Source organism: Rhea pennata, chromosome 7 (assembly GCF_028389875.1).
Source record: "Rhea pennata isolate bPtePen1 chromosome 7, bPtePen1.pri, whole genome shotgun sequence".
NCBI classification, from domain to species: Eukaryota; Metazoa; Chordata; class Aves; order Rheiformes; family Rheidae; genus Rhea; species Rhea pennata.
Genome location: NC_084669.1, coordinates 23,537,519 through 23,551,591, shown reverse-complemented (window position 1 = coordinate 23,551,591; position 14,073 = coordinate 23,537,519). Strand labels below are relative to the sequence as shown.

Genomic DNA, 14,073 nt, shown 5'->3' with positions numbered 1-14,073 from the left:
CTGGGCTTATCCTTCCCTGCATGAGGGAGTTTTTAAGGATGCAACTTCATAGTAGAAAACAATTCTGCTTGTAATCAGTTGACTAATTAAAAATGCAAGAAAGTAGCACCCGCTTTAGCAATTAAGGCTATAAAATGAAAAGTGAAGAACTAGTGGCTTGTAATTACAATGACAGCTTTAAGTGAATTAATATACTTGAGACGTATGTATTTTGAAATCATGACTTTTACGCGTGCTTGTTGATTGTCTGAATGCAAGGTCTACCAGGGAACGAAAGACTGGATGTTGGAATTTCTGCTTAAAAATGGTAGTGAACATGGCACAGTGCAAGCTGTGGTGTGGAAATAAGCGTGCATTAGCCTGTGCTGCTCTGATTTTTGTAACAATTACAAGCATAGATGGTTTGAGGAAAAAATAAATAATTGCACCCACATTAAGACAGGAAAACCTCATAGTCCCTGGCCACGGCTCCAGCAAGGCAGAGTGGCCTCAGCTGCACTCCTGTGGTCCCCAGGAGCTACCCTGGAGCCCTCTTGTTCCCTTTGCTTGTTCACTCACATTGCTTTGGATAGACCAGGCTCGTTGCTTTCTGAAATCACTTTTTCCCCTTTCTGAAGTGAGTTTGCAAGGTGTTAAAAGCTGTCTTGCAATAGCCAAGCCTGTAAAAATGTGAATATTCTGTTTTTCAAGTCCAGGAAACTGGACAAGGTAACAGCGAACTGAATGTTAGGAACTAAAAAGGATGGGAGACATACCTTTAACTTCACGCTGGACTGAGGTCTTCGAGTTGAAGGCAGGCAGGCGGGGAGCTGCTGTGCACAGCCGGGGAACATATTCTTTTACAGTCCCAACAAATTGAGACCGTGTGAATCTTAGGTTCAAATACACAATAATAGGTAAGCACGAGCTTTCCTAAGGTTTTATGCTTTGGTGGAGCATACTTACAGCTTTCTTCCGATGCCAGCATGGACAAGCTTTCAGTGTAACAATATTAAACCTGTTGCTGTTGGTCCCTATTGTCGTATGCTCCTAGATAAAATAGATTGAAAAGAAATACTAGCTACCAGAGGTTAGCTGACCGGAGGAAGCAGCTGAATGTGTGAGATCAGCTTCTTGCTAATTGAGGTGGAATGTTTAAAGCATAACTCAAAGGCAGGATGGTTGGACTGCTCTCAGAGCGGTTACAGATCAAGTTTTGTACCTTACATTTCTATATTAAGACACTTCAACTCTGACTTGACACCGAGTTGTTCTTGTTTTTGCTGCGGTTTTACTTTATTTCCCCACATGATTAAGTTACTTAGGAGAAGACAGCAGAGGAGACATTTTGTTTTCTATAACAGAATCATTTATTTGAATTGTGATAGCTGGGTGCATGAGGGAACGGAAATGAGATCCTTGTCCATATCTAATGCAGAAGGAACTGCATTTATTTCTTGTTCTCACAGCTGAGTTGAAGATGTTTTGTCATGATAAAACATAGTTGGTGATTGCTGATATACTGAGGAGACTGAAGATGGTATGTTCCCACAACATGGGGTGACTGAAGTATTCATTTATCACCTGAGTGGGACTGGAAAGCATCTTGGAGACTCCCTGTGTGGCAGGCTCCAAACCTGTGCTAGCGCTAGTTCTCCGTCCCATGGCTCCTAGTGGCTGCAGATGGGTGTCAACATCTCCCATGTAGTTACTTGGTTTGGGTAAAGGTTTCAGCTCTGAGTGTGCATAGACATAAGCTTCAGGGGAGGCAGAAAACAAAAGGAAAGACAGTTGCAGAATAAAATCATGAAGTTTTTGTGGAGGACTGATACCCATATATTAGAGTTTAAGCAGCACATGAAATAATGAGATACTCCTGTGGCTATTTGTGAGGACGGTGCCCTCTTTCTCTCATGCAAACAGTGGCGTTACAGAAGCCTGTGCAGCCACGTCCTTTGGCTGGTGGAGAGCATTGCCCTCCGTGATCTCCCAGTGCCAGCATAGATGCATGCTTTCCTTTTCATTCCAGTAAACCTGTGCAGTTGGCAAGCTGCATATTATTTTTATTAAGTAGGTAGCATCAGCAACTGCTGAATGCTGAGGATTTTTGAGTTTTGTCGTTTGCACATCTGATCTTTAGGCAGGCTGGAGAGCAAGCCAAAAGCTTTCTCTTCCTAAACTTGTCCTGTGCCAAAATAGTGAAACAGGTAGGGGCTTGCGGTGCTGACATTCAGTTTGAGGGAATACGTCAGTGCAAACGTTTGAAATTCTCTTGCTTCTGAAGATCAGTCAAGTTAGTTGTAATGTCCTTAAGCAGTGAATGTAGTATGGTGCAGAGGAGGCAGGGAGCTGCAAACCACGTTGCCAGGAATCTTTTATCAGAAAAGCATTTTTGTTGGTCAGAGGAAAGGCTTGGTTTCACGTCGTTAGCAGGTTGTGGTGCATCTTGCCTCTGTCATTTGCAGGGAAAGGACTAAACCTGTTGTTTCTTTTTTATATGCAGAGAAGGAGTAAGAAAAGAGGGATCTACTGCAAGCTAGGCTGTTGGTGGAACGGATACACTTGGCTTGGTGTATCCCAATAGCACGAACCTCGCAGGAGTCATGGGGCTCTGGTGCAGTCCCCCTTGGAGCTGGCCTCTCCGAGATCTGTGCCTTAGCGATGCCCCCAACTTCATTATGTTGGCAGGAGCGTAAGTTCACATCTGCAATCGAATTTCCTGTGTGCCAGGCTGAGGGGAGTCTGTGCCGACCTGCTCAGCATGGGTGGCTGTTGACTGCTCTCGCAGAAGGTGCAAAGTCGCACGCCTTTTTGGGGAGGAGGGGGTAGTAGTTACTACTACATTGTGCAGCTCTTCTCCTATTTGAGGCTGACACATTTCAGACCTGCTGGCAGCACCCTGCTTACCACCAGTCTGTACAGAAGAAGGCCTATCCCTGCATGGGGACTTGCCTGAACAGAGCTCAGAGCTGGCGCGAGTCTGCAGGGGTATCGGTTAGCTTTTCTTGTCTCTTTGATCTGTGTTGGGTATTCTTTGGGCAGTCCCTCACCGCAGGGTTTGATGGGCAGTGGATGCTAGCTGAAACACATGCCTGGAGCCCAAAAATGAGTTTGGTTGGCAATTACATTACGATGTGGCTCTAAGTGCCACAGTAATTTTTTTTATTTTGCGTTTTCATCCAGGATGCATACAACCAGCATTCATTTTTTTGTGGGCTTATTGCTGCCCTTATAGCATGCCTAAGCGTCCTGTGCTGCCACTGCTTACCAGATTTTCACATTCACAGGAATGGAGCTGCACCTGGAGGCCTGGCATATAGATGTCACTGCAGACAGGGTAGAGGTTGCAGTGTCTCTCAGTGAGGCAGACAAATGAGGAATTTGGTGTCATGATGACACCATTAAAATGGAATGGGTTAGAAAATCAATCAGATTCCTTCTCTGATTACTGTGTAACTCAATTACTGCAGTCCCTCTGGGGCCCAAAGCAACTACAGCTGCACAGAAGTGTAGAAGAGTGAGCTCTGAACTAGAGCTATTATAGGCAAAGACGAGATTCTGCCACTGTGCATTCCAGAAAGTTGGATTATATTATGCATAATAAAAGGGCTGGAGAAATGTACTCGTGATACTGTTTTTTTAGGATAGTGAGATCTTCTGTGGCTCAGCTGAAAGAACATATATGACAAATTGCTGATAATGGTGTCAGATGACATCTATTATCTTCTATATCCCTGGACACAAACATACCATCACCCCCAAATACATACGTACATACATACACACACACACACACACACATATATATGTATATTCATATATATGTATTCTGGTCACTGATTTTGGATGAGTACTGGTCTTAAGCATTTGTAGTGATTCCCCACAATAATTTCCAAGCATTGGAGGTTTCTGTCTATCAGACACCAAAACCACACTATTCAGATTATTATCTTGCTTTCATATCACATCACTTGCCATGTGGTTTTAGCAACTGATAATTCACAAAACGGTTTGCGTTTCACATTAGTGCTGTGTATCACTAGGAAACAGAACATCTGAATTACATAAAGCACGTGTCTGGATGCTGGTGATTTGTGAGATAGCTGACCATGGAACTGGTGCTCTGATCCGCGATGCTTTCCTGGCACGGCAGAAGCCCAGTGTGCCTGGGTCCTTGCACCAGTGTAATACTTCATCCTTGCTGTGCCTTCCTACTGCCTCCTCCTACAGTTTGTACTCAGGTAATCCTGGCAAATTTGCAGTAATGGAGTTTGGAATTTGTCTATAAACTTGAGTTTTTTAAAATGTTAGTTTCCAAGGAGTTTGATGTCAAGCAAGAGCTGGGTGTTTTCTTAGGAGGGAGCAATTCTCAGTGTGATTGGGTTTTGTTTGTTTGTTTTTGTTTTTCAGTGCAGATCTTTCTGGGATCTGCAGTTTGGCTATGAGTAGTTTCTGACAGCTCTCTCACCTTTTAATATAAACCTCGGTTGGTGTTTTTGTTGTGTTGCTTTTTTTTTTTTTTTTTTTTAACCAGCTGATGTGGTCCCTGAAGAGCTTAATGCATCCTATGCCAGCTGGCATGCCCTCTGGCTGTGAAGCCTTGTTAAAGAGATCAGAGCTGACAGATTCTTGAGCAGCAATCTGATACAGGCCTTTTTCTTTTTTTTGTTTTTTTTTGTTTTTGTTTTTTCTGTTTTTTTGAGCTCACCCATGTAACAAATGGGGGCTTGTTTGGGAAGTTCGCTAGAGGGCTGAATGGAGTTATTGTTATCCAAACACTGCTGTGATTCAGCAGTGTCCAGCAAAGGGAATTCCTCTCCCTCTTGCCCCTCAGCTGGGCACTGCAGGTGTGGCAGCCCAGCTTAAACTCCCGTTTCAGTCTCACTCTGCAGAATAATCCAGATGTCCTGTGATTTTCATCTTTAAAATGAAAAGCAGGAGATTAAAGCTACAGCTCTTTGCAAAATAGAGACTCATTTCATCACTGAAAATGAGCTTGAAGAGGTGAGCAAGTGTAACCAGGGAAGAGAAGTGTTTTCCAGGGTGATGTTTTAGGGGTGGAGAGTTGCAAAAGTAATATAGTATTTTGTGAGGCTTTCCCATGGATCAGTATGCTTTGTGCTTTCTTGTGGTTACAGTGGTGCTTAGATTACAAACTCCACCAAAGAAAACCTACTTGGAAATCTCTGCAGGCAACCTGTGAGCTCCTGAGCTTTTAAGTCCTTCTTTACATTATTTTCTCCTGCAGGATCCACTGCTTGTGTGGAAGATAGTGAATCTGAAGATAGTGAATGTTTCAGAATAATCTATTTATTCTCTTTTAGCCAATGAATTCAGGGGAAAAAAGAGGACGTGAGCTGTTAGGGAAGACATTGACTTGCAATTTTCAGCCTTCTCAGTTAAGATTGTGTACGAGGAATCTGAGTGTAGATTTTTATATGAATTTGTTACATGGTGGTAGACTGAAGACCGCTTCTCATTGCAACTGGTATGCATTGAGCTGTGTATATCGTGTGTCTTACAGGAAACTCGCCCCATGCAAAAGCATTTATTAGATGTTTCTATCCAACCTCTATCTTCGCACCTGACCTGTGGCTGGCTCCATTTACTGCTGTCTCTCTGCAGTTCAACATGACTTTGGTGCTCCAGTGCCAAACTAGAGGCTGATAATATCAGGGCCTTCCTTGTAGGGTCAGTGCAATGAGAAAGGCCTGATGAGGTGTTGGAAGGTTGTTCTCTTGTTTGCTTTTGAACGGTGGCACGCATTTTTTGATAATAAGCTGGTACATTGGCAGTCCTCATTGACTTGAACTGGATTTTGAACCATGTCCTGCAGTCAATCTGAAAAGTGGGGCATTCAAAATCGCTTGTCACTTTGGTAACAAAAAAGGGAAAAATCTATTAGAATTACAGTTTTTACATCCTCCCAGGGTTGTTTCTGCCCCTCCTTTCATATACTTTTTTCAATAAAAGGTTAACAGTATGTAGAGACAAAATTGAACAACGATCAGTCATCTATATTGGCATCTTGTCACTGGCTGAGCTAAATTTTCAAAACCAGCTCTCAGTAGAGAGGGGCATTTGGGGATGGAGAACGACAGGATCCAGCTGAGTTTCAATCTTGATTCTTTTGCAGCCTTCCAGTGTGACCTTAAATCAGGTTTCCTGTGTCTCAGTTTCTCCAGTGGAAAATTAATGGTGTAATGTACTTCACATTTATACTCTACAGCTATTCTGAGGACCTCATTAGGGCTAAGGTTTCATTGTGCGCCACGCAAACCAACCCCTGCCCTGCGGAGCTTGTAGCTTAGAAGTTATTTAGATAATACTTAATGATGATGCTTGTGTAGAAGACATTCTGACTCTTTTCTGTCCTCCGACACAAAGTAAGTGATGTTGTATCTGTTCATGTAAAGTCTGCTTGTCTCTTTGTGTTTCAAGCTGTACCAAGAGCTTGGAAAAGAGCCTGGTGGGAATACTTAGAGTGTGACTTCTGGCCTCATCTGTGAAACGATCTTTTCCCTGACTCAGAGGGATTTTTTTGTGTTTAGTAATACACATTACAAAATAAGCATCTGTCTCAAACAAGCAGTTTCTTTTCTGGTATAGACGGTTGTTAAAACCCTGACTTACTATATACATGTCTAATGTCTGTTTCACCCCTGTGGACAAATAGGACTTCTAATATTATTTCTGTATCAGAGTGATACAGAAAGGTTGATAAAAGGGAGAAGTGAAGAAATGATGATGAACTGTCTGTTGTGGTAGCAGTACTTTTTGTTGGTTTTGCTTCTGTGCCTCCTGGCATTGTAAGCTATGCAGGTTAAGTAGGTGGGTAGAAGGACTGTACATGGTGGAGCACATGTCTGCAGGAGTGTGGGTGTCTGAGTGAGAAGGATCTTGAGAGAGAGAAGTTTTCTGGATTTTTTTTGAAAGGGGGAGAAACTGTCACAGCTTATTGTGAGCACAGCTGACTTGGTGAGCAACATCTGGCATTAGAGATATCTTTGCACCCATTCAGGTCTGCCTGTGCTGGGAGGATCAGCAAGTACTCCCTAAAAATCTGTCTGTATCCCAAATAATGCACACCTCAGAGTTGTTTGTGTGTACAGTCAGTAGTCACCTTTCTGGTTAGGGAGAGAAAACTACGTAGTGATTTGATTTTAAAGTAAGGGCAATTTAGTCACTTTCCATGGTGTTTACGTTTAACTGGTTTGGAGTTTGTTGGCTTTGCTGAGCATTTTGTCCTGGAAAAATGACAACATATGGTGAAACAGTCTGCTGTCATAAATGCAAAGGAGGAGGTAAGAGAGCTTCACAACAAGAGGTGCTTTCACATGTATGAGGCTAGCCCAAATTCACTTTGTGCTGTTAGCAATTTAAAACTGGCTTCATGCTCTTTAGTGGCATATGAGAAAAGGTGAGGAAGGTTTTGGGAGGTGTTTTCTCTCCCACTGCTCATGAATTAGTTGGCAGTGATTAGTCTTGGAGCTTCTAGACAGCTTGTGTCCCTGGCTATGGATTCCTAAGGGAGGATGCCTCTCCAAAAGCGGTGTTCTGAGAGTCTCGGAAGAACAAGGGTTCCCAGGGCAAGTGAGGCAGCCTCATAAAAATGGTGGGAATCAAGGGTATGAGGAGCTGTGGAGCAAGAAGGCTGGTATGAATTTGAGGCATCCTACCGAGTTCATGACAGCAGCATCCCAAGGGCCCAGGATGTCACTGGCAAGAATTTGCACATCATCGTTAGTATGAGAGTAAGTCAAGAAAGAGAATTCAATGTCCGTTTCCTATTCCTGTTAGTTTTAAATTATTAGCAGGAATAAAAGTGGTCTATATCTTACATTCAGTGGCATAAAGAGAAGTGGGGAGAAGGCCAGGTACACCAGCTCTATGTATTTAGTGTAGCACATGCAAATCCCACCCAAGGTGAATGCTGAGTCTCTGTGCACTGCCTGGACCTTTCTTACAAAGGCCATTGCAGTTGCTCTGCAGCTCTGCCAAGCTTGTGTACAAATGGTGTGTGTCACTTCCCGGGGAACAGGTCTGCATGCTGACAGGCAAGTAATGCTGCCCACCTAGCACCTGCTGATGCATCCATTTCAAGCCTGCTAAATACCATGAATCCATACTGAGAATTGACTTTTTTTTTTTCTTTTAAAATTGCAGGATGCAAAGAGAAGGTGCCATCATGTGAATGGGAAGCAGCTAGCTGAGAAACAGGACACCTGGAAGGCTGAGCTGAAGGTGCCTGTGCACAGCATGGCAGATTGATTTGCTCTCCGAAACGAGATTCGGAAACCCTCCTCCTCCAAAAGACTTTGCTGAGTGAGAGGAGAGAAATAGGAAGCAGCACACAAACGAGCAATGGGATTTGAGGGCCATGGTTACTTGAGATAAATGGCAGATCCCTGGGAGTCTAGCCTTGTAGCTGTTCGCTTTAGCTTAGTCTCTCTCTGCAGCTGCTGCTTCTTTTTTGCAAGCTGCTGCTGGGTGCTGCCACGGTGGTGCTGGAGATTTCAAGGGCAACGTGGGAGCAGGGCGTGAGGAAGGGGTGGGCAGCCCGCCTCACCATGATTCAGCTGTGGAAAGTAGTGCGGCACGTGCGACAGCTGGAGCTCCACAGATTGATCCTGCTACTCATTGCCTTCAGCCTGATCTCCATGTGCATCTTGGCTTACTACGTCACTAACAGCCCCAAAATCAAGGAGCCACCACCCCTACCCTTCAGTGACTGCAGCAGCCAGCACCGTGTCTTGATCCCGCCACAAGCCAGCTGGAGGCTCACAAAGTCTGTGGACACCTCACGCACGGATCCTGTGGTGCTAGTCTTTGTGGAAAGCATTTATTCTCAGCTGGGACAGGAAATCGTGGCCATCCTGGAATCTAGCCGGTTTAAATACAGGACAGAGATTGCCCCTGGCAAGGGGGATATGCCCACCCTGACGGACAAAGACAGGGGACGCTATGCTCTTATTATCTATGAGAATATCCTTAAATATGTGAACTTAGATGCCTGGAACCGAGAGCTGCTGGACAAATACTGCGTAGAGTATGGAGTGGGAATTATAGGCTTTTTCAAAGCCAACGAGAACAGCCTACTCAGTGCGCAGCTCAAGGGTTTCCCCCTTTTCCTCCATTCCAACTTAGGGCTACGGGACTATCACATCAATCCCAGTGCTCCCCTGCTCTATGTCACCCGGGCTAACGAGGTGGAGCAGGGTCCCCTCCCTGGGGACGACTGGACTGTGTTCCAGTCAAACCACAGCACATATGAGCCAGTGCTGTTGGCCAGCACGAAGTCCTCGGAGTCCATTCCTCACCTGGCTACCCACAAAGCGTTGCATGCCACAGTGGTGCAGGACCTGGGTCTGCATGACGGGATCCAGCGAGTTCTTTTCGGCAATAACCTCAATTTTTGGCTGCACAAACTCATTTTTGTGGATGCTATTGCCTACCTAACTGGCAAACGCCTCTGTCTCACACTTGATCGCTATATCCTTGTTGACATCGATGACATATTTGTGGGCAAAGAGGGCACTCGCATGAAGGTGTCTGATGTAGAGGTAAAGTCCCCAGGATAACCGCAGGCCCCAGACAAAATTCCCGGGTGTGTGGTATGCCAGGAATGCCAAGGCTGAATTTCTTTTATGTGAAACAGTTGATTGCTCTTGTTGTTCTCATCTTAAACACAGAGAGTCAGTCTGTAAGGATGGCAAGACACAGTATGTGATGCTTGCAACAGTTTTTCAAGTTTAAATGGAGCATTTTGTGTTATGAGACCTGTAGCTTGCATGTAGCTGCCTCTCTCAGTTTAAGAAGAGAATGTGTGTGGTGGTCTGACCCATCTCCTCTTTAATAGAGGGAAAAAGCATATGCAGGTTTCCTTTTATAAGCCTATTTGTATCCATAAACTGCCTTTCAAAGGGGAAATGAGATTGTGTTGTAGAACTGCAGGGCAATCCACGCAGTGTATACTGCTTTAGTGTACATTTTAGCCCTCTTGTAGTCTTTCAGGACATAACCTAATCAGCAATAAGGATTTTCTTGCACCCTTTATTACACTCCCTCATGTTTCCATCTCCTCCACCAGTACTCCCCATCCCTGTGCAAGAAATGTCCCAAAATCCACTGGGGAAACATGCTGAGACCCCAGGCCACCATGAGAACCATTCCTGTGGCCTCATGATTGGAGAAAACGAGATGCCATCTTCAGCGATTGCTTTCCTTGGCAGTTCCTTGGTAATACAATGCCTAATAGGGGAAAGATACACAAAAGGCCAGGCATAGAGAGAGAGATTTTGTGGAGGAGAGGGAAGTGAAAGGGAAGGCAAAGGAAGAAGCAAGTAGAAGAAAGGTAAGAAACTAAAAGCCCCTTTTGATTTCTTGAATGTGTGTGATAAAGTATTCTCCTTCCAAGTCTATGGTGTATGTTTATATTTTGCCTTGTTAAACTAAGGGCTTGCTTTTATACCTTTCCTGTCAGTCCTGGTTTATAGCCCTTGAGGCAGGTGCATTGCCCCTTTCACCAGGGACACCGAGGTTGCTCCTGGAGGTGTGAGGCTCCAGCCTTTTTTTTCTGCTTGTGTGGATTTCCATTTACTGCTTGCTCTCAGATCTGGTCTTAGGTCAGGTTCCCTGGGTACCAGCCATTAAACGTGTGATAGCAGGTGCCCTTAGCATGTTTCCAAAACAACCTCAAGATGAAGCCAAGGGTACAGAAGTATAAAGCAGAATAACGTTCTACGTGCGTACCTCCTTACCTGCACTGAACCTCATCCTTTACTTGTTCCTGCGAGCGCTCTTACACCTTCTCTGCGTTCTTCCACATCCCTACCAGGCGCATCTTGCAGCTCACCTCTATTGTTTTCCGGTCTTTGATATTTTCAGTTCTGCTTTTGATCCCATGTTCCCCATGCTGGGGAAGAAGAATCTCTTTTAACTTGCTTTGATCTAGTTTTATCTCCTCAATTCACTTGGAGCTGCGTACCTGAAGCAACTCTATAATCGCGTGTCGTTCTTTTTATTCATTATTACTGTTTTCATTCATTGTTTCATTCATTCATTATTCTTTGCTCAGTTCTTTAATAACCCTTTACAGCCACGTTTGACGATAACTTTTTGCTTGCAAGCAAGCAGGTACCGAAAAATGAACAGTTGTGCGTAATACTTATTTAAAGAAAATGCTGAAATTTTCATCATTTCACTGCAATGTCCCTGTATTTTGAGATGCTGAAATGCTCTAAAAGCTGTTTGTGAAGGATCGTAGTCTTACCTTGGTCCCAAGCAGACCTTGGTCCCATTTGTCCAACCAGGTAGAGATTCCCATCTCTATAGTGTTATTGGACAAAGCAGGAGATGGTTTACCAAGCTCTTGGGGACAAAGGCTGCTTTAGTGATGTTAAAAACAACCCCAGACAAGATAATTCGAAAAAAAGACATTTTGTTTGGGTTTTAACGGGGTGAAATGGAGGAATAATCTGTGATCAGTAAGCAGAGAATCTCAGGCAAAGCAGATAAAACCCGGATTTATCCATTTAAAAGAAGTTCTCTGATTGCAGAGCCATGAGAGGTTAATGAATTTTTGTTTTTTTAAAAGCGAGAAATAACTGCATGGATTTATTGATAGCCTCTCGCTGTGGGGAGGGAAGGGGATATAATAGTGATAAAACAGCTGGCATTTTCTTTGGCCTTTTATATGAAAGCTCTGTTTCAGGGCTGTTATCTCAACACACAGCTCCTTATCTTAAAGCTTAGATTACAGTGGTCGGGGTAAAGGTTTGAAGATTGGATGTTGCGTGAAGGTATAAAATTCTCTCTGCTGTCCCAGTGAGGCTGCTTGCCATATGCAGGTCTACACTCAAAGAGCTTCCCAGACAAAATGACTAGTAAAAGAAATGCTGAATGTCATTTCATCAGTACGTATCCACGGTAGGTGTCCTATATGAGAGGAGAAATAATTTTATTTGTGGTGCTCAAGGAAGGGCTAAATAGCTTTCTTCTTGAAAAAGAAAATAAAGAAGCCATGCTTACTTTTACTTTAAAGATGGTAACCTCTGAGTTCCCATTTCTGATGAAGGGTTGGAGCAGGAACTTGCAGCTCTTGATTGAAGTGAAGCAGTTGGAACTTCCATAAAAAATATGTTTTTCCCCCATAAAGTTCACCAGAAATTTGAGTTAAGTGTAGTTAACAAAAAATCTTGGAGTATCCTCTCTCATCTCAATTATTCCATGTGCAGTCTCCTGTTGAAATTAGTCCCCAGAACTTTCCAAACCTCCCCATGCCAGCCAAAAAGGAAGAGTATTTTCTAATGCAAAAATATCTGACTTTTCTCATCCTTCCTCATCATCTTTAACTATGAGGAATGAAGATGAAGTAGGCAAATTTTTGCCTCTTTGCTGGTAATCTTAACAAGGGCATAAGTAGTGAGCAGTCATTAGTGAATCTGAGAGCAAGCCATGTGATGATCAAGGACAGTCTTTTCATTTTGTTTGGGTTATTATTGGTGAAGGTGATCAACCAGCTCTTGCCTTTCTAAATTGTAGAGAATCATCTTATCAGAAATGGGAATATTGAGCAGTTTTTAATTCCCTGGTTCTGACGTTAGAGGGGAGATAGAAATGCCAGCATCAGGAATATGTCAGTGCCACAGTACTATGAGAAAAGTGTGTGAAAATCCTCTGAAAATGTGCTGCCCAGTTTCCCTGGGGGCTGTTCCTGTGAAGGAGGTGTTTGCTGCAGCAAGTTGTAGTATGCTCTGCATGACTGTTTGAGAAAGGGCTGTCATAATACTCTGCTTTCCTTTTTGTATCACCTTTCTGTCTTCATCTGTCCATGCACAGTTTTCCTAAATTCATAGTATTCTCTCCCCAACAGCTAACTCTAAAACCTTGTTTTCTTTTGCATCTTTTTAGAGAGATGTAGGAGAGGGGAGGCAATATTCAGGATTGGTATGAAATAGCCAAGATCACTGTAAGCATTCTCATGAGTTAAACATTTCATAACTAGAAAAGCAAAGTTACATGGAGAATGGTTGAGTCCTATATGATTGTGACACCAAGGGCATCATGCTGTCTTGACACCTGAATGGCATCAAGAGTTTGTATTGACCACTGATTAAATCTTTGTAGATTCATTAGTAAGAATATATTAAGTTTTTTAAATGTGCTGCAACAAATGGCATGATTTTACCTTTTTTCCTTAATGTGTGCTTAAAAGTAAATATTTAGGATCATTTGGGATTTTTTCAAAAGCTTTTTTTTTTTTTTTTTTTTTTTTTTTTTTTTTTTTTTTTAAGTGATGGGCTGCCGATATGAGACTGAACAAGACTGAAAGTGTTGGAGTTTAGATTCCCTCTGTGAGGGAATGTCCTTTGGGGCTGCATGCTGGCTGTCCCAGTTAATCTCTGAAAGGTCTCCAAAAATTGTGGCCAAGGGTTACAGAGGATGTTTCCTGATGGATTGTGACAAGTGTGATGTGGGTCTGGCCTTGACGTGGCTTATGAGCCCTGGTGGCCAGCTATGTTCTTCTGGGAATCCCTTGGAGACCTCATCTTTTGCTTCTTGGGATGAGCCTCGCTGAACTCCAAGCAGGCAGTTTAGCAGCAGGAAAGAGGTCTTTTTGGCTAGCTAAGGAGCAGCTTGGCTGCATCCTAGTAGGATTTTGGAATGGAAGATGATTAAGAAATATAGAACAGAAATCTTTGGAGGGATGAGGGGAGGGGAGATTTTGCTGGGGGAGGAAACTTCGCCCCTTAGGAAAGGGAAACAGCTGAAGTACTAGTCCTATGTTCAGTACCGTGTGAGCAACTCAATGTCTTAAATATGAATCTGAAGATCTGTTTGCATATCTGGCCATTATAACCTAATGGATATCCTACCCCACGTCTTGATTGCTTTTCATTTAAGAGTCTCAGAGTACATTATGGATATAAATGAAACACCACGTGAGTTTAATATTAGTGCTGTCATATTTGTCCTAGTTTATAAAAGAAAAACTGAGTGAGAGGTATCAGAGCTGGGAAGGGAGGTAAGTGCCATCTTCCTGGACCATTCCCACAACTATGTTTTTTCACCTTACTAAACATACCTCTTTGA

The 14,073-nt window shown here is 43.3% G+C and overlaps 1 protein-coding gene across 6 annotated transcripts in view; it reads left to right on the top strand.

The window, feature by feature from the left end:
• NDST2 (N-deacetylase and N-sulfotransferase 2) overlaps window positions 1-14,073 on the top strand; it is a 137,429-nt gene that overhangs the window by 101,170 nt on the left and 22,186 nt on the right. For all 6 annotated transcript variants that reach the window (XR_009958920.1, XR_009958919.1, XM_062579878.1 and 3 more), the window contains one exon: window positions 8,146-9,542. Coding sequence is in view for 4 of the 6 variants with exons in the window: in XM_062579878.1 (XP_062435862.1) it covers window positions 8,550-9,542 (993 nt within the window). In the remaining 2 variants the exon portion in view is untranslated. The remainder of the gene's footprint in view (window positions 1-8,145; window positions 9,543-14,073) is intronic.